Source organism: Nanorana parkeri, unplaced genomic scaffold, assembly GCF_000935625.1.
Source record: "Nanorana parkeri isolate BGI_ZX_2015 unplaced genomic scaffold, ASM93562v1 scaffold1148, whole genome shotgun sequence".
NCBI lineage: Eukaryota > Metazoa > Chordata > Amphibia > Anura > Dicroglossidae > Nanorana > Nanorana parkeri.
This window is the reverse complement of record NW_017307416.1, coordinates 461,282-479,867: the sequence shown is the minus strand read 5'-3', so window position 1 is coordinate 479,867 and position 18,586 is coordinate 461,282. Positions and strand designations below refer to the sequence as shown.

Below are 18,586 nucleotides of genomic sequence, written 5' to 3'. Positions count from 1 at the left end.
GAAGAAGTGGGGGAGCGGGCGGCGGGGGGGGGGGGCGGAGGACGGAGCTATGCTCCCGCGGTGCTCGTGCGGCTGCCAGCTGAATGTGTTAGATGCCGCAGATGGAAAGGGGCAGGACACCTCCTCTTGTGCAACATCAGCCACACGAGCACCACGGTAGGACAAGACGCCGGGGCCTCTAGGACGCACTGGAATGTAAGCCGGCCGACTCCCTGCATTCGGGGGCGGGAGGGGGTGTGGTGTTGTATTGAAGTCAATTGCACCGCAGGCATGCCCCCTGCCCACAGTGCGATCGCCCGCACCCGGAACGCAGGCACATTAGTGCCTGCATTCCAGTCCAGTGTGATCTGCCAAAAAAAGTGCTTGCAGCATTTTTGCGGATCGCACTGGACTGGAACTCAGGCACTCATGTGCCTGGGTTACGGTTACAGGCGATCGCACTGTGGGCGAGGGGCCTGCCTGTGGTGCCATTGACTTCAATGCACTGCCACGCCCCCTCCCACCCCTGAATGCAGGGGTTTTTTCATTGGTAGATCTCATTGAGCTGGTCATTTGAAAAGTAGATCTCCAGACGAAAAATTGTGGGCGCCCCTGATCTAGAACAACATAGCTGATTTGGAAAAATGATCCAATTCAGCTCACTTTCCAGTTCAGCTATGTTGTCCTAGATTGTTCACTTCTCCTGCCTTCTCCAAACTCTTCAGCCTTTAGTGAATAACCCTGACAGTTTTTGTTCCACTGTATCTATGTTAGAGATAATTTTCCTCACTAGCTGTCCTGATGAAAACATTGTCACTGGCACAGTAAAATCTTCCAAACAGGGCCTCAAACCTACTCTGTCTCTAAAAGAGATATACTTTAAAGTGCATGTTTCCTTCAATATGTTGTGTATATACCATGCAGGCTTGTCTGCTAAGCCTCGTCCCTCTGATGAAGTACTGTATATGATAATCCATTAAATGCCTCAGCTCAATAATTTTTACGTGCTGAATGATGCCATACAAAAGGAAGTATTTATCTGGATGAGCTTCAAAATATTATCTGTGCAGCAAGTAAAACTATCTGTCTTTTTTCACTATTCTCTAAAACTGCTGTGTACAGTATGTGCTACATACTCATGGGGGAATTAGCAGTCATTGTAAAAAAAAACTCTTTAACCACCTCCCATCCACCAAAAGTAGGAAAATGGCCGGATAGGAGCCTTCTAGATGCAGGTGGGTGTCTTAAAACATCCTTTGTGCCCCTGCCCGCTTAAAGCTGGGTACACATGGTTAGAATTTTGTTTAAAAGAAATAATTTTTGGAAACTTTTTGTTCAATGAGTGTAACACCAACACCAGGTAAGGCACTCTCCAAATGATTCAAGGAGGGTTCGGAATTGTAGGACATTATATACCGTAGTTTTAAAGGGGTCTGCTTGCGACACTCCACAGTGTATTACCTCATACACCACAATGGAGCATGCACAGCTATTAACTGAAATACTTCAAGTATTCTGACTCCGATTGTTGTGATAGCGATATATATCCCTTGTTGAGACCTCTATGCCTGCCCTGTATAAGCAGATTCAATCACTGAGGACAATCATTGTCAGATAGCTGAACTCACCAATACCGTTTCATCCACAAGGGTTGCTTTATTCTGTACATCAGACAACAGGATACAGCAGATGGATGGTTTTCAGTATTATGCGGTCAAAAGATGATGCCTTTCCTAGCGTACTGTGCAGAATACACGTGTCCCTGTTACATGTGGCCTGTTAGCTGTGGCCATGACACAGGAAGTACTGACCAACAAGAAGGGTGGAGCATTATACAAAGGAAATGTGTCATCGACATCAGGAAAAGAACATTAAAAACATGTGCATTACCACAAAAGGGTCACTAGATGGCAGCATAGGGACTAACAATAAAATAGCTATAGGAAAATGGTTTAGGGAAAACACTATATAAGTTCTATCTAACATTAACTTCTATGCCCCATTGGGGAGGCACATCAAGTGTAACGCACTGTAACAACTAAATAAGTATAGGAAGTCTCTAAAGAATTGTAACAAAGATCATACTACTAATGTCTTTATTCAACCTCAAATACTATGTAACTATGTAAGATCATGCCATATAGATGAGAATTAGTGCGGTAACAATCACCATGTATTATCCTGTGCCAGGAACGACATTTCTACAAATTATCGCAGCAGCGGCTGAATGAGGGAGGAAGACATATATGTTTCAGATTAAGATGGCTCCCATAACTCTTTGTAGTCCTTTGGCGAATGTACATATAGACACATTAACCCCTGGTACTGTTTAGGGGTACAATGGGATCCACAGTTCTGCAGACTTGCATGTATACCACAGGATTACATGAGATACGCCAGTACAACAAGGGTACAGACACAGTCCTTATAAACATAGTTTGCTACGTGCGGTTTTAGAGGAAGACCCACTCATGGATCGTAGTCTGCTCTCAGGCTGCTTGCAGTGAAGAGATGGCAGCAAGGGAACTTCCTGTAGTGAGGACCGTAGAGGCAGCAGGAGCCGGCGACAGAGGAGACTCAGTGTTCCGGGCTGTGAGCGAAGGCAGACACCACAGTGAGTGATTGCTCGGCATTCACAATATTAGTGGAACGCCAAGGAATCAAAACTCTGCGGCTTTATTGGGGCAGCTGACGTGTGGCCATTGAGACCAGCGCTGGAGCGTCCCGAGGTGAATTTGTTACAATGAGTGAGTGTGGTTTTCATTAAGGAAACTAAATTTATTCCAAAATTGAATGTTAAAATCAAATGAAATTTCAAACAACATTATGCAAGCCTCCGATTGAACTATCGGATGGTATGATAAGATTTCTCATATGAAAGTTCATGCAAAAATCTACCAGTGTATATCCAGCTTTACACACATTTTCTCTGCCTGCTGAGTTTGTTTCTCTTGTTCTGGCACATATGCTTTGTTAGTTATGCAGTTCAGCTCGGTGTTTTACAGTATATTTGGTGATGAAAATGACACAGCACATACTTTGAATGTGCTACATACAGGGGTTACATTATTGAAAGGCTAAAATGCTGTTCACTTTGCAACAGAAGTTTCCCTTAGCTTAGTGAATACCCAATTATGAGCAAGGAAAATAAAAAAAAAGCAAAACAGTATTTTTGATTGCACATGATTGAATGATAAAAATCAGCAGACTTTTACATCATTTACTAAGCTAAGGAAAAATGCCCTTTCAAAGTGCAAATTACCTGGCAGTGAATTGCCTATTTGCCATTAGTAAATTAACTCCTTAATGTCTAGACAGGTTAAAAAGTTGGAGCTAAATGGTCCATGGTTATTCAGACACAAGAGCTTCTCAAGTGATATTGTCATCATTATGTTCATCCTTTGAGAATGGTAATGGGCTTCACTGGTATTTTTTATGTATTAACGTATGCTTATGTATATAGCATTTGGTTAAAATAATGTAACTTAAAATCCCACTTATCTAGCCTCTTTGGTATTCAAACTGATAATACTCAGCAAAGCATGTGATACGGTTTCATATAATGATCTCAAAAAAAGTTTTACAAGCTCTGACTTAGCTCTTTGGTGGTTCAGGGGATACACAGTTGGCTAAAGGATAGATATTAGAGTGTGGTTGTAGATGGGGTTCATCTAGAGACCAGTCACTAGTGGTGTACCACAAGTCTCGGTACTAGGTCCTATTCTATTTAACCTGTTTGTAAGTGACATAACTGATGTTTGATGAGCAAAGGATGTATTTTTGCCTTTGACACAAAGGTATGCAATAGAGATGTTATTCGTAGAGGTGTTTGTAACATCAAACCTGGTTTACCATTGCTGGAGGAATGAAAACTGCACTTGCAGTTTTTAAATGCAAATGAATGCATTTAGAGAAAAATTATCATCTGATAAATTGCAATAATGAAGGCACAACGTTGGCCAGAACTACAGAGGAAAAAGATTTGGGGGTGCTTATTTGGGATCATTGCAAAATGAGAACAGACTTAAAGCAGTAGTGATTCCATCAAGAGTAAGTGAATTTAAAAATGTTTGGGACAAAGGTCTTTATACAAGGTAGATATTTAAAAGGTTAAAAAAAGCCCCAAAAAATCAAAACAGAGGCAACTTTGATGGCCTACATGGTCATTTTCTGCCATTTCTTGTCTGTGTTTCTATGTCTCTACCTTTAAATGGCAAGTACTATTATAAATATAAATATGCATATCCGTATTGTCTCATTTCAAGTATTTTCATTGGATGATATTTTAATTGGAATTGATGTACAAACTGTACTTATCCTCATATGTCTGAACACCAAGTTACTGTTTCAAAGTGGAGTTGCCCTTTAAGAACAATAAGCTATTTATCAGATTCCAGTCTAAACCTAGTGTCACAGTGTTTCTTGTAAATGGACTAAAGTTTGCAGCTACCATGGGTTCTCAGCAAATCACAAACTTTAGGCTAAATAATTTGTAGGTCTGCCACCAGAAATATGGAACAACTTATAATGCAGTTCATAGCATTCTTACCCTGGTCAGCTAAGTCACAAGCACTAATAATTGAGAAAATTGATAACTCTGTCCCCTTTCTATTAAAGGGTGGGCTCACAGCAAACATATAGAAGATCAAAATACAGAAGCGCACTACCAAGCAGTTGTTTGCTAGTTTACTATTGGCTATTGCAAATTGAAATAGCCAATAGTAATGTCCCAATGCTTTTCAATGGGAAAATTATTATTTATTTTTTTCTATTTTGACATCGCTCGTGTCAGAATAAGGAAAAAAAGACACATCAGTGCTTCTCTACTGGGCGGCCGGGAGCGGGAGTCTCCCAGTTACATGTCCCCATGAAAGTGCCTGGCTTTCCATGCCTTTTCTTTCACAACATCATGCTTATTAATTATACATATAGCCAAATTTGAATAGTATTTACCCCCTCCCCATTATACACTTCAATGGTGTTCACTGAAAAGTTTGGAATTTTGAGCAAGATTTGCAAAAACTGCTCATGAACCAAACCCAAGCCTATTAGCTCATCCCTAGACTTGGCATGCCTCAATGTTAGGTATTTATTGTGAAAATATGTAAATAAATATCAGAAATATAACAGCTAACAAATTATTTTGCTTTAAACAGAAAATATAACAGCAACTACAAAATCAGAGGACAGTCATTATGCAAGAACAGACTATGCAGGTAAGTGCTGTATACATTAAAATATTTACGTATATATTTTCTTGATCTTGCCATATCATGTAGTGGCTGAATAAAGAGTGTAGTTTTCTATTCTAAATTGGGGAAAGCTTGTGAAAACATACATGTTCAAAGTTATTTTATCCAATGGTCAAAATACAAAAGTTTAATAAAAAATAATTATTTTATTTTGCGGTTAGAAAAAAACCCTAATGCAATATACTGTATACACACTCATTTCTGGACCTTAAAAGCCTTTTATTAGTGAATGATCAATATAGCTTTTGTCATAATGATGGACTGGTGTCCTAAAATAAACATGAATCATTGTGTTACTGTTCTGAATATCACGATGGTTGCTTCGTGATAAAGGTTCACAATCAGTATGTGATGTTGCGAAGATACATAAGTACAATTCTATTCATTTATATTCAGATGGAGAACTATATTTGGATGTCTGGATGTCTAGATTCTAAAAGTACACATAGAATAGAATTCAGCAACGTCTTTCTGTTCAGTTAAAGAAATTCATTAGCGCACAATATAGCAGTTACTGTATGTTTTTGACATGTGAAATTACAGATTGATGTGTCATAGATTCAAGGGAACCAGACAATTCAGGTATTCTGTTTTTCCTGGATAAGCAAGTCTGATAAAACTGCAAACTAGTATATTATTTGAATTTTTAATATTCAACTGAATTAAATGTTGATTATATACTGTGTATTAGTAAATATTTCAAATATTTAATGATGCTTAGCTATTGTTGGTGTAAATTGTGACTTCAAAACAAATTATTGCATATCTTTTTCCTCCATTAAAAAGAAAACATGTATTCAACAATATTTTTTAAAGCTCAGCACTACTTTACCTAATTTGTGAATAATTCCCTAGCAGCTATAAAAATAAAAAGTAGGTTTTGTGGCTTTTTTGTTTTATGTCCAGTTGCTCTTGGTTTCCTTCATCTTATATGAGCCTTGAAGATGTCAGGTTTTGAGTAGAGCCTACAAGGACTAGAGGAGCACATAGCCAGAGAACCGATTGCAAAATGTCTGGAGCTTAGTGGCATTGGAAGCAAATACCTGTTACAATTGTAACACATGGTAGTATAAACCCGGATATAAGTCAGTTCAGTGAGTGACTGTCTGCAGAACTGATGGTTGTACTTTGAAAAGTTAGAGTGCAATGATTGCATTGTAACTGTGTCAACATGGTGACGATTACCATATATGAAACGTTTTGTAGAATTTATTTTGAAGCTGAATTCATGTGTTTTAACACAGTTTTAAAGATAGTTTGCTTTTCGTTGACTCTGAAAACCCCTTTTGCTTTCTGTGTCCCTTTGGTTGATTTGCACATGGGGTGCACGGGGATGGTTAGTATAAATGGGTCAGGGTGGACTTTAAAGAGACTGTACAGAATTTACTGAGCTGACTGCCAAGTACACATACTAGTCTTTGATTTAAAAAACTCCTTGGACTTCAACCAACTTTTTAAAATATTTAGCCTAAGAGAAGTAAGATGGGTAGATCAGTGGCTTGTTAAATAATATAAATGAATACCTTGAAGTTTGGTCGAGTTGACTTCTGTTGCAATACATTTTGGCAGGTTTTACTTGGCCCATGTGAATTAGGTCAGTTAGACTGTGTTACCTAAAGCTTTTACTCCTGCACTCCTGTAGATTAATGTACTTTAGTTTCATGCTGAGGAAACATTAGGCCACATTCCATTTTGGAACTAGGAACAGTAACTATGGCAAAATGCAAGCACAGCTGCTAATGCCTAATGCAGAGGTTGGCAAAGCCTCTGCTTAACTGGTAGGCAATGAACTGGTGTTGTCGACCTTGCACAGAAGTCCGCAATGATACACCTTGCAGACAAGATCATCAGGTATTATGTAATTCACAACATTACTATTCTGGACCAAAATTGGCTATTCATGTTATTATTTTCCTTTTTTCCCGCAGAAACAAAGGCAGCCATAAAAGCAGCAGTACATAAATAGCAATCAATTGCACATAAAAAAGCAAAAAGAAAACATAAACACAAGGAACATTAAATTTGTTATTAAACTCTAATAAACCCTCTAAATAAAGAAAAAAATGGGTAGAACTTTTTTTCAGGAAAATTTTGCCTAAGCAGCGCAGTGAACAAAATTAAGAGTTTCCGCAATTCTGTAAATTTGCTACAAAATCAATTTTCCCAAAATCACTTCACTTATTCCTTTTTAAAAATAGCTATATCATTTTATACTGGCACTGCAATATTGGTGGGACATTTTTTTTTTGTAGTAAGATAATTGCATTCAATGTTAGAGGTTATGGTAGTATTAGTTTATCCATTTGAGGATTATGAATGTAGGAGATAAATCCTAAAAAACCTCAACAAAGTTCTAAGAAGCTTCTCCTACATCCAAGCAGTTGTCAAAATGCAGCCACTCCAGTATAAAGCGACATTAGCAGACAGTCCGCAAGTGTGGTTGCTTAAATATAATCTATTGTATTGTTTTATTGTATTTACTATTTTATGAATATATTGATCAAAGGTGTAGCCTTTGATCTGCATATGACATCATTATAAAAACCTTGCAGGTTAATATTTTTGAATAAAATGTATTCATTTTTTAACCCTGTTTTAACACTAATTAAGCCTAATTAACTTTTTTTAACCATAAAATGTATAGGTTTTTTACCATTAATATTTTTTTAATTTAATTTGTTTTGTGTGTTACATTTTTCAGTGTTGCACAGAAAATAAGCAAAATGTTTTCATTTGCAAATAAATTTGCCATGGTTTGTACCAGAAACATTATGGGGTCTATTCACAAAGCTGCCGAGTGCAGCCGAGTTAATGACCGATCAGAAGTGAAGTGAGCCAAACACTGTTCGGCTATTCACTTCAGGCTGGTACGGCCAACCCGAAGTGCAGGAGGAGTTCGACTCAGCCGATCCAACATCTGGATCGGCTAAGCCGAACCTCCGGCAGGCTTCACACTGCTGTTCGGGCTATTCTGAAAGATCCCGAACAGCAGTGAGAGAATAGCCGAATGCCGCCGAGCGGCATTTGGCTCGGCTGTTCTGCTCGGTCCCTCAGAGGCACCGAGCAGAACAGAAAAAGAGTGAAAAAAGTAGAAAAAAGTTAAAAGAAAACGATTGTGCGGAGCTAGCAGTGACAGCTAGCTCCACCCAATAGTTTCCTATTGTCCGGGTGCTCTGCTGCTGTAAAAAAAAAAAATTTAAAAAGTTTAAAAAATCTCACTTCAGGCTGGTACGGCCAACCCGAAGTGCAGGAGGAGTTCGACTCAGCCGATCCAACATCTGGATCGGCTAAGCCGAACCTCCGGCAGGCTACTCGCTGCTGTTCGGTCTATTCTTATAGATGCCGAACAGCAGTGAGTGAATAGCCGAATGCCGCTGAGCGGCAGTCCCTCAGAGGGACTGAGCAGAACAGAAAAATAGTTTTAAAAGTCCAAAAAAATTAATAGAAAACGATTGTGCGGAGCTAGCAATGACAGCTAGCTCCGCCCAATAGTTTTCAATTGGCCGTCGGTTTTGCTGCCGTCCAAAAAAATGAAAAAAAAAAACTCTCCCGGGCGCTCTGTGAGTCTCCTGCTCCCGGCCGCCCAGGAGAGAAACACTAATAAAATAATTTTTTGCCCATAGGAATGCATTGCTAGATTCCTATTGGCTATTTCAATTTGCAATAACCAATAGTAAACTAGCATTGCACCCGCCCTCTGCTGCATTTCTCCATCAGGTCCATCAGCAGAGGGCAAATTGAAATAGCCAATAGGAATCTAGTAATGCATTCCTATGGGCAAATTTTTTAATTTTTTTTTTCTATTCTGACACGGCTCCGTGTCAGAATAAAGAAAAACAAAGAAAAATCAGTGTTTCTCTCCTGGGCGGCCAGGAGCGGGAGACTCTTCTGTTTGGAGATCAGTGTTCCCTGTTAGCTGGTAACCAGGGATGGTGATCTCTCTGCAAGTGACCGGAGCCAGACGTAAGATCATGGCTGGCTCCGACCATCTGTCAGAAGCAGGCAGTGGGTTAGTATGTTTTCATAATGTATAAACCAGACAGCTGAAATCTGAATGCTTAAGTGGAAACAATATTACAAAGCAAATTAATGCTGCAGATGGTAAGTATGCATCCTCTTGTATCGCATTCTACCTTTAAAGAGCCCTGTCACCTGTTGGAATAAACCCAAAATCTTACACAAATACCAGCATTCTTAAAGTCCGTATATGCAAACGATTGGGTAAGCCTTCCTTATGATAGTGCTTAGGCATGGGTGATATTGTTTATTAAAGGTATTTATATAGCGCCGACAATTTACGCAGCACTTTACATAGTTGCACATTCACATCAGTCCCTACCCTCAAGGAGCTTACAATCTAAGGTCCCTATCTCACATGCATACATAGAGGGCCAACTTAGAGAGGAGCCAATTAACCTACCAGCATGTCTTTGGAGTGTGGGAGGAAACCAGAGTACCCGAAGGAAACCCACACAAGCACAGGAAAAACATGCAAACTCCTTGCAGATAGTGATAGGTTACTCAAACACCAAATACTGCATTTTGTGAAGGGGTAGACACTATGCACATTTGCATCTTTGTCAGAAGTTTGGTTGTATAAGGAATTCCTGCAGTGCATATTGGAGGCATGCACATGGGAGGCTCTGTAAAGGGGAGATGTAGCAGGGTGCCTACTAACAATCAGCTGCATTACGTTTCTTCATAGCACCTGTTTGTGGGGTATCTTTAAACAATTTCCCTTGAACTCTGTGGCATTTTGACTTTTAATTTAAACACAAATGTGTAAACGTGTTTTTTTCTGTTTACATTTTTGTTTGATCCTCTTCATTGTTACCTGTGCACTTTCCACTATTAGCAGAGGACAGGTTCATTAACACTTAGGGGGTTATTCACTTAGCTGCCGAGTGTATAACCGAGCTGAAGTGAAGGGAGCACAAGCCTGTTCGCCTATTCAGTTCAGCCGCCTACAGCTATTTTCAGCCTTACATCAGCTGGTTTCAACTCCCTCCACTTTCCTTCGGTTCAGCCGAACAGCCTCAGCATGTTCAGCTGAACTGAAGGGAAGAACCCGTTCACCTCAGCCAATCCAACATCTGCATGTTTGACAGTTCACTCGCTGCTGCTCGCCCCTATTCTCATAGGGGCCAAACAGCAGAGAGTGAATAGCCGAATGCTGTCCATCAGGATTCTGCTCGCTATCTCAGAGGTAGCGAACAGAATGAAAACTGTTATGTAAATGAAAAAAAATGGTGTGGGGTGCCACTCCCAAATCATACTAGACCGTTTAAGTCTGGTAGGAATGTTCGGGACCCCCGAGTTAAAAAACAAATTCACTGGACTCCCCCAAAAGTCATACCAAAGCCCTTTAGTCCTGGTACGAATTTTAAGGGGGAACTCCAATGTCCAAAACTGGGGGGAAAAATGTGGGGTCCCCCTAAAATTCAAAAAAATCAGACCCTTAATCCGGGCACTGGGGTGCCGCTAAAACAGATGGGCGGAGCCAGTGGTAACATTACCACTGGCTCCGCCTATCTGTTTTCATGCCATGAATGATCACTGTCATGGCAAGAAAACAGATTGGCGGAGGGAGTGTTGGTGTCATCACTAGCTCCACCCATCTGTTTACATTAAGGCTGGCACCTGTCAAATTGCTAATTCTGCTGCGGCAGTTCGTAGGTAGCGGTCCGGTTTCAGCAGGATTTTGTTTTATTTCGTTGAGTTGGTGACATCATTCATTCTGATTGACCTTGGATTATGTCGCTGGACAACGTGACTGACATTGGATTGCAGTGTTGGGTAATTTTTTGCCTTTTTTATAGTAAAGGAATTGTCAAAACAATTGTGTCTTTTGTTCAATTAAAATATTTTTTCAAAAGACTGGTGTGTTTATTTACTTGTTGTTTAAGCCTTTGGTGAATGAGTAAGGATACAACTACCCCATACTCATTCATTAGGGGGGCGACATCTGGGTGCCCCTTTATGAAAGGGGGTACCCAGATGTAGAGGAGCCCCCCTGCCTAGGGTCTGGTATGACTTTTGGAGTAACCCCATACATTTTTAAATTTTTTTTACTTGGGGGTCCCTCCTAACATTCCTACCAGACCTAAAGGGTCTGGTATGGTTTGGGAGGGGGACTCTGCGCTGTCTTTTTTTGTATTATTCAATTATTATTTTTTACAATTTGTGGGTTTAATGGTATGCTTCGGCAGACCATTCTCCCCACTTCGGCTGTGTCTTCGGCTGCTGTACGGGCTGTACAGCTAAACCGAAGACTTCCTACAGCAGAAGGTTCAGCTTAATCCTTCAGCAGCTAAGTGATTAAACCCCTTCATTTTTTATGAAGGAATACATATTTGAGTCTGGATGCACCACATTTAAAGGAAAACTATGAGGATTGTGATTTTCACTCACCTCATAGTTCTAGCTCACCTGTGACAATGAGACTGTCACAGGTCGGCTCAATAGATCGGGAGATGAGCGAACAGATACCGGCATTCGCTCACCTCTCGATCCTGTCACGGCTCTCTGCCGTGACAGGGGAGAGGCTGTATTCTCCCCTCCCCGATCCGCCAGCGCTGATTGGTGGAACGGACGGGGGAGGGGGCGGGTACAGCGGGCTCAGCCTCTAGATAGGCAGAGCCAGCTGTCAGTCATGCAGCTGGGCGGATCCCGGCATAATTGTCGGGATCCGCTACAGCTGGGGCGTCTCAGTATCCTGCGAGCAGCAGCTCGCGGTATACTTAGCCTAGGGTGATGGGAGGATGCTAGTTTGTGTCCTCCCATTACCCTAAGGAGAACTATGGGGAAAAGCCTTAACCCCATAATTCTCCTTTAATGATGTATTGATTAATTACACTGTGAGTCAATTAGGAAATAGGTAAATCTTGGGTGAAAGTTGTGTGAATCTTGGATGAAAACATTGATAAATAGACCCCAAACTTATTGAGCCGGGCAACTGACCTGGAGAGAAGATTAATGACTTTAGAAATCTAAGATTCTCCTATGAAACATCTAGGCTCCAGTTTTTAATAAACTGTAAAGTGAATGCGCTATAAGACCCTAATATGGATTTTAAGAGGGAAATGCCATATAGAACCAAGATTTCTAAGAGAATATTGAAGGGCAAAGCCACTTTCATTTAAATTGCAATTTGATTTTTATAATCCCTGCAGTCTCATTACTTTTTTCACTGCTAGTTTTTTTTTTTTTTTTACTTTAAAATAGAGTTTCTCTTTTTTTTGCCACTTCTTGTGTACTTGTTTATCCTAAACATTCAGGGATTCAATATTTTACCATACAAATGGTCTTTTGTATATATAACCCCTCATGGACACATATTTGAGTGTAATACATCATTTGTTCTCTGTGTTATAAAATCGTTAATACATTGGGTATGAACCCTTTTACTGCCATGCCCTCCAGAATGCTTTTAGCCTCAGCTGGCCAGACCATTTTTGCAATTTTTCCCAATGTTTTGATTTTCTATTGCTGTGTTGCAAGCATTTGTAAAAAAAAACCCCCAAACCATATATTTTCTGAAAGCACGGGCCCGGCAAAATAAAAAGATGGTGCTACCAATTTTGTAGATCCTGCAATAATTGTGCAAATGTTTATCAAATCAATATTAAACCATATAAATCTAAAAGATAAAACTGTATTGAATTAGTAAATAACATTAAAACAAATTTAAATTGCGCCTTTTAGCAAAACGGTAAAAAAGTAACGCAAAACTGTATATAAGCAATTTATGTTAAAATCATTTGTGCACTGTGTTGGTGTGTGTTGTGATAAATTGATACAGGTGTACATTTAATCGCAACACAGCATATCGCAACGTATGGCAATGCGTCCTAATGCTTTGTCATGCGCTGCCACAGTTAAATTAATGTTATTTTAAAAAGAAAAAAATCAAGCACTGCGATCTAACACACCGCAGTGCATCTCGTTCACAACGATAGGGTGAACACTGTTGCACTTGTATGTTATCTGTGTGTGGAGGGAGGAGGGTTTTGTTTTATTTTTTATTATTCATTTTTTTTATTATATTTTTTTACTGTTACCTTTGGTGACTTGTTATGCTGTATAAATATACTTACAATCCCAGCAAATTCAACATTGTCCTCTTTTCCCACGCAGCTCTTCTCCAAAAGCTTGTGTCCCACACCACCGTCTTACTTTTTTTGGTCATAGGGAGCCGGCTATCTCTTCTGGGTTATTGCATCCAGAATCCTGATGATGCAGCACCAAATTTCCCATATGCTCAGTAAGAGATCTGACGCTGTGTAATTTTTTTTACATGTTGCAATGCCAAATCACGGCATTTTATGGGTGGTGGAAAGACTCTTGGGCAATGTGACATAGGTATCCCAGGAGGCAGTGGAACATCAATGCATGTGTCACCTTTGCACACTAGTTAAAGTGCATTAGTATATGAGGGGTAAGAAAGATATTTGTCAGCATTTTGGTAAGGGGGAGAGGAATGACATTAGGCGTAGTTTGACTTTTGTTAAAAGGTCAACCTTAAGAGTTAAAGTGTATCTAAAGACAAATCTTTACTTTTAGATATAGAATGATTAAAACTCCTGTCAGTTTTTCTTTTTCTTTGCTGATTTCAACATTAAGGTGAATTCCTCTCTTAAATAGTTGTCACCAGAACAGGTGTCCCCATTTTTCCTGAGAGTTGAAAGATCATTTGAGCTAAGCCTCATTGCAAGAGTGGGTCTATCCTGGTGCCTGCCTCGGGAGATCATAAGTGCTGCACTGCTCACTATACACGGATTATTTTTAAATATTATATGCAAGATCAAACACAATAAGAATTTTTTATGGTTTTAATATTCATATCAAAAGAAGAAATGGGACATTCTGCCTGCAGTATGAATCTGAGCTTTTATGAAGATTTCTTCCCATAAAATGTATGCTGCATGTTTGAAACCAAGAAGGCACTTAGAGACCTTTCTCTTGGCAAAAGATAAAGAACACCAATCTGTTATTTTTGTGATTGAATGTACATCATTTTATTTGAAACAGCTTTGCTTTTTTGTTAATGTTTGTTTTTGCCTGGTTGCACAATAATATAAGCATATTTAAATAGATGAACACATTTGAAGAACAACTCTGCAATGAGAACAGTGAGTCACTGACTTACAACATGAATGCAGGTGGAGAGTGTGACCCTTTTAGACCTCACTGGCTTCAAGCCCAATAATTCACCAGGTGTTGAAAAAATACTTTCAATTTATTAAAGTCAAATAGGCTGCTCACTTTGACTACACGTGCAAGATAATGCAAGAAATATCTAGCAGAGCATAGCCAGTAGTAGTTAGTTACAGGTAACTGGACTTGTTCTGTAATGTTGAAGAGGTATCACTGCTCATTTACGTACTGAGAACTTTAAAAGCTGCTTCAACATTACAGAACAAGTTGAGTTAAATGCGAATAACTAACACTAGTTGAACCATGACCTGAATGAATAGGAACTTTTACAGAGCACTAGCAGAGAATATATTGCATCTCTTGTTAGAAAAGTTGGCATTGTCTTTATTTGACATAACACATAATGGAAAGTACAGCTATAAACAAATCAGCTAATAAAACAACAACAGTTTTGTTCTTATGAGGTCTATAATGGGCAAAGATACATTAATAATAAGGCTTTGCCTTTGTAGACATTAGACATGTAAAACACATGTGCTTGTGTTTTCTAACAGTCTCATGTATGAAAGTTTTTGGTCTTTTGACCTGGGCTTCTAGTAAACTTGCTTCTGCTGGCACAAACACATGAATGGAGTGCCCTGTTATAATATATTTATTGCAGAACCAGTGCATAGCTCCTCTATGGAAGCCCCTTTTTGTTTAGGAGAGCTAAACTTCGAAGCACAAATAAAATAGTGCATAACTGCAGTTCAGCTCGGTTGTATGTGTAACACTCCAGCAATATGGGATAAGGATTTCTTATAGATCACAGCCACGGATGTCTCAGAATCAGTTTCAATCATGAATTTGTCCAAGCTTCCCTCTGCACTCCAACTCGGTTAACATGCAAGGGTACTACCGTACTGTCATGCGTAATGCACAATCATGAACAAAGTCATTTAATAGTGTAAGAGGTTAAGAGCGAAATCTTCAGTATAGCAGTACTATCATACAACAGTCTTCTTTTTTTATTACAATGGGGTTATAGATAAGCATCGATAATCAGATGTAGTTCAATAATGACAACATGCATTGCATGTGCAGAAGATTAGAGTCTCTTAGTAGTATAAATGATTGTATGGGAACTTCAGCACAGCAAAGGAATATAATGGCAGAATTGAACTTATTATAGAAGTAGAGGATTGTATACTTGCAGTTGTGTAGTCCCAGTGGTAATGGGGTTCAAGCGGAAAGTGGTATCAGAGGCAGTTCCCACAATCAAAATGTTAGGAAAGGTATTGCTAGGAGATAAGCAGCTGGTGGTTGCTATTGATAACAAAGGAGGTGCAGAGAGGCTGTAATGAGTATGAGTCTCCTGGGGTAGTTCAAGTAAGGTAAGTGTCCTCTCAGATCGACAAGGGAGATAGAGTTGTAGCAGGGGATCAGCTAGCAGAGTATGTGAAGTGCTTAGTAGGAAGGTTAGGGTAAAGGCAAGTAGCTAGTAGTGGAGTGGTAGGTGAGGTAGAGGTTCCACAATAGTGAAGGTGCTGTCAGGGTAGGTAGAAGAGATTCTCTCTGCCCAGCATCTGCATTCATTGCACAAACGCTGGGCGACTAAACCTTGCGGTTTAAACCAGCAAGGAAGGGGGAGAGACCTGAGGGCATCAGATAGGGGCGGGGCCCGCCATGTACGGAGCTCCATTGAAGTGAGTATGTTACAGTATACACATTGCAGGTTCTTAAGAGTCTGACAGTGCTGTTTGTGGTGTGTATTAATTATTATTATTATTATGACATAGTATTTATATAGCGCCGACAGTTTGCGCAGCGCTTTACAATATAAGGAAGACATTACAATTCAAGACAAGATGGTAAGGAGGGCCCTGCCCCTGAGGGCTTACAATCTGAAAGAGGAAGGGGAAATGATACATGAGGAGGTAGCTGTAAGGGGAGGAATTATTTGAGAATGTGAAGGTTCAGTGGTTAGGTCGAGGTGGGATAGGCTTCCTTGAAGAGATGAGTCTTTAGGGAACGCCTAAAGGCAGTCAAGGGGGGAGATAGACGGACAGGTTGGGGTAAAGAGTTCCAGAGGATGGGAGAGACTCTAGAGAAGTCCTGGAGGTGAGTATGGGAGGAGTGGACAAGGGAGCTGGAAAGCAGGAGGTCTTGGGATGAGCTGAGCGGACGGTTAGGGTGATACTTTGAGACAAGTTTGCGGTTTCTTTGGTGAGGAAGGGGCGTATTTTTGGGATGTTACGAAGGTGAAGGTGGCAGGATTTGGATAGCTATTGGATGTGTTGAAGAAAGGTGAGGTCCGAGTCAAGGATGACACCTAGGACCTTGGCATGAGGGGAGGTTTGGATAGTTGTGTTATCAATCTCAACTGAAATGTTGGGGGAAGGTGCACAGGGTGGATGAAATATCATGAGCTCAGTTTTTGAAAGGTTGAGTTTTAGGAAATGTTGTGAGATCCAGACGGATATGTCAGTTAATAGATTAGTGACGTGCAAGGACACTGACGGGGAGAGTTGTGGAGTGGAAAGATAAATTTGAGAGTCATCGGCATAGAGATGGTATTGGAAGCCATGTGAGGTTATTAGTTGACCAAGGGAGGAGGTCTAGATCGAGAAGAGGAGGGGTCCAAGGACAGAGCCTTGGGGGACCACTCCAGAAAGAGGAAGAGGAGGGGAGGAGTTAGAATTGTAAGTGACACTGAAGGAGCGCATAGATAAGTAGGAGGAGAACCATGAGAGAGCAGAGTCTTGTAGGCCAAGCGAGTGGAGTTTTTTGAGGAGCAGCGGGTGGTAAACAGTGTCAAAAGCAGCAGAAAGGTCTAATAGCAAGAGTAAGAAATAGTTAATTTTGTTATTTTTAACTTATTATTAAAAAAAAATTAAATTATTTGTTTACTTTTTTGTCACTAAACTTTATTGCTATCACACGGGGACTAACCAGTCCCTGTGTGATAGCATTTGGAGGCGACAGGTTCTCTTTATTGAGCCTGTCACCTCAAATACAATAGTTCTAGCACAGCATTGTGCTGGAACTCCTGTGACAGCTGAGATAGAAAGGCTGTGAGTGCAACATTCCTGTCTCAGAGTTCACACGGAGCAGAGCAGAGAACGGACATTTTCCGATCTGCTCCCAGCTCTCCATCCTGAATGAATGAATGTGCCGGGGGCCCCCAAAAACCATGGCGGGGAGAGAGGCAGGAGGTGGTGGGTGCTGAACATGGAGGGGGGTGGCGGGGAGGACGTACGAGCAGGCTTATTACAAGTGATCTCGGCTGCATCACCGGGATCACTTGTACTAAACTGGCAGCTTCCCCGCTATACAAACAAACTACCCACTACTACTACTGGCTGTTTTATTTTACAGATACACACACACACACATATTCAGATACTTAAATACATATACTGTACACACACTCAGAGGGCCCTTTCACACTAGCATGTCTGCTAAAACACTGCATTTTTTTTTTAAATTGACAATTTTTATTAAAAAAATGTTTCCAGTTAAATGTGATACAGACATCATCTTGACATTATGGTAAAATAGAGCCACAACTCCAGTGGGACCCTGATGATACAAAACAGATATAAAGGATAGACAATCATTGAAAACTGATACGCATTACAGTTCAATTATTCCGTATTAAATCAACGCTTATGTAATAACTTTGTTCTCAGCTAATATGCTTCTCCACGTAAGTTCGTGGCTGTTATAGTTATTTACTATTTGTATGTTCCCACATCGGTTTAGCTTAATAATCGTAGTTGAGTAACATGTCTGTATCAAAAATCAGAAGATAACAAGAAAGTAAGTATAGAAAAAGTAGAAAAGTAAAGAAGAGACAGAAATTGAAAGTTACATTCCTCCATATAATATCAATAAAGTGATGGTTAGGGTCTGGATTTTGAACGTCAAGTTTGCTTAGTCGTTATGAACTCCCGGGCTAACCACTGCCTTCATCTATTCCTATTTGTAGTCTATCTCGTACCTGTGTTTGTGTTTCCCCCATGTGATCTTCCGCGGTTGTCCATGCGCTCCATACTCCCTTGTGTGCTGTCAGAGTGTTGTTAAGCCTCGCGGTCAAATATTCCATGGACTGTACCTCTTTAACGCGTGCATATAGGTCCGTTCTAGAAGGTGGAAGTGGTCTTTTCCATTGTAATGATATCAAACATCTGGCTGCCGTGAGTATATGCATGGTCAGT

General features: G+C 40.2%; 1 protein-coding gene across 1 annotated transcript in view; it reads left to right on the top strand.

The window, feature by feature from the left end:
- LOC108796672 (tomoregulin-2-like) overlaps positions 1-18,586 on the top strand; it is a 202,990-nt gene that overhangs the window by 71,971 nt on the left and 112,433 nt on the right. Inside the window, exon 4 of the mRNA XM_018568171.1 lies at positions 5,136-5,195. Within this exon, the coding sequence (XP_018423673.1) occupies positions 5,136-5,195 (60 nt within the window). The remainder of the gene's footprint in view (positions 1-5,135; positions 5,196-18,586) is intronic.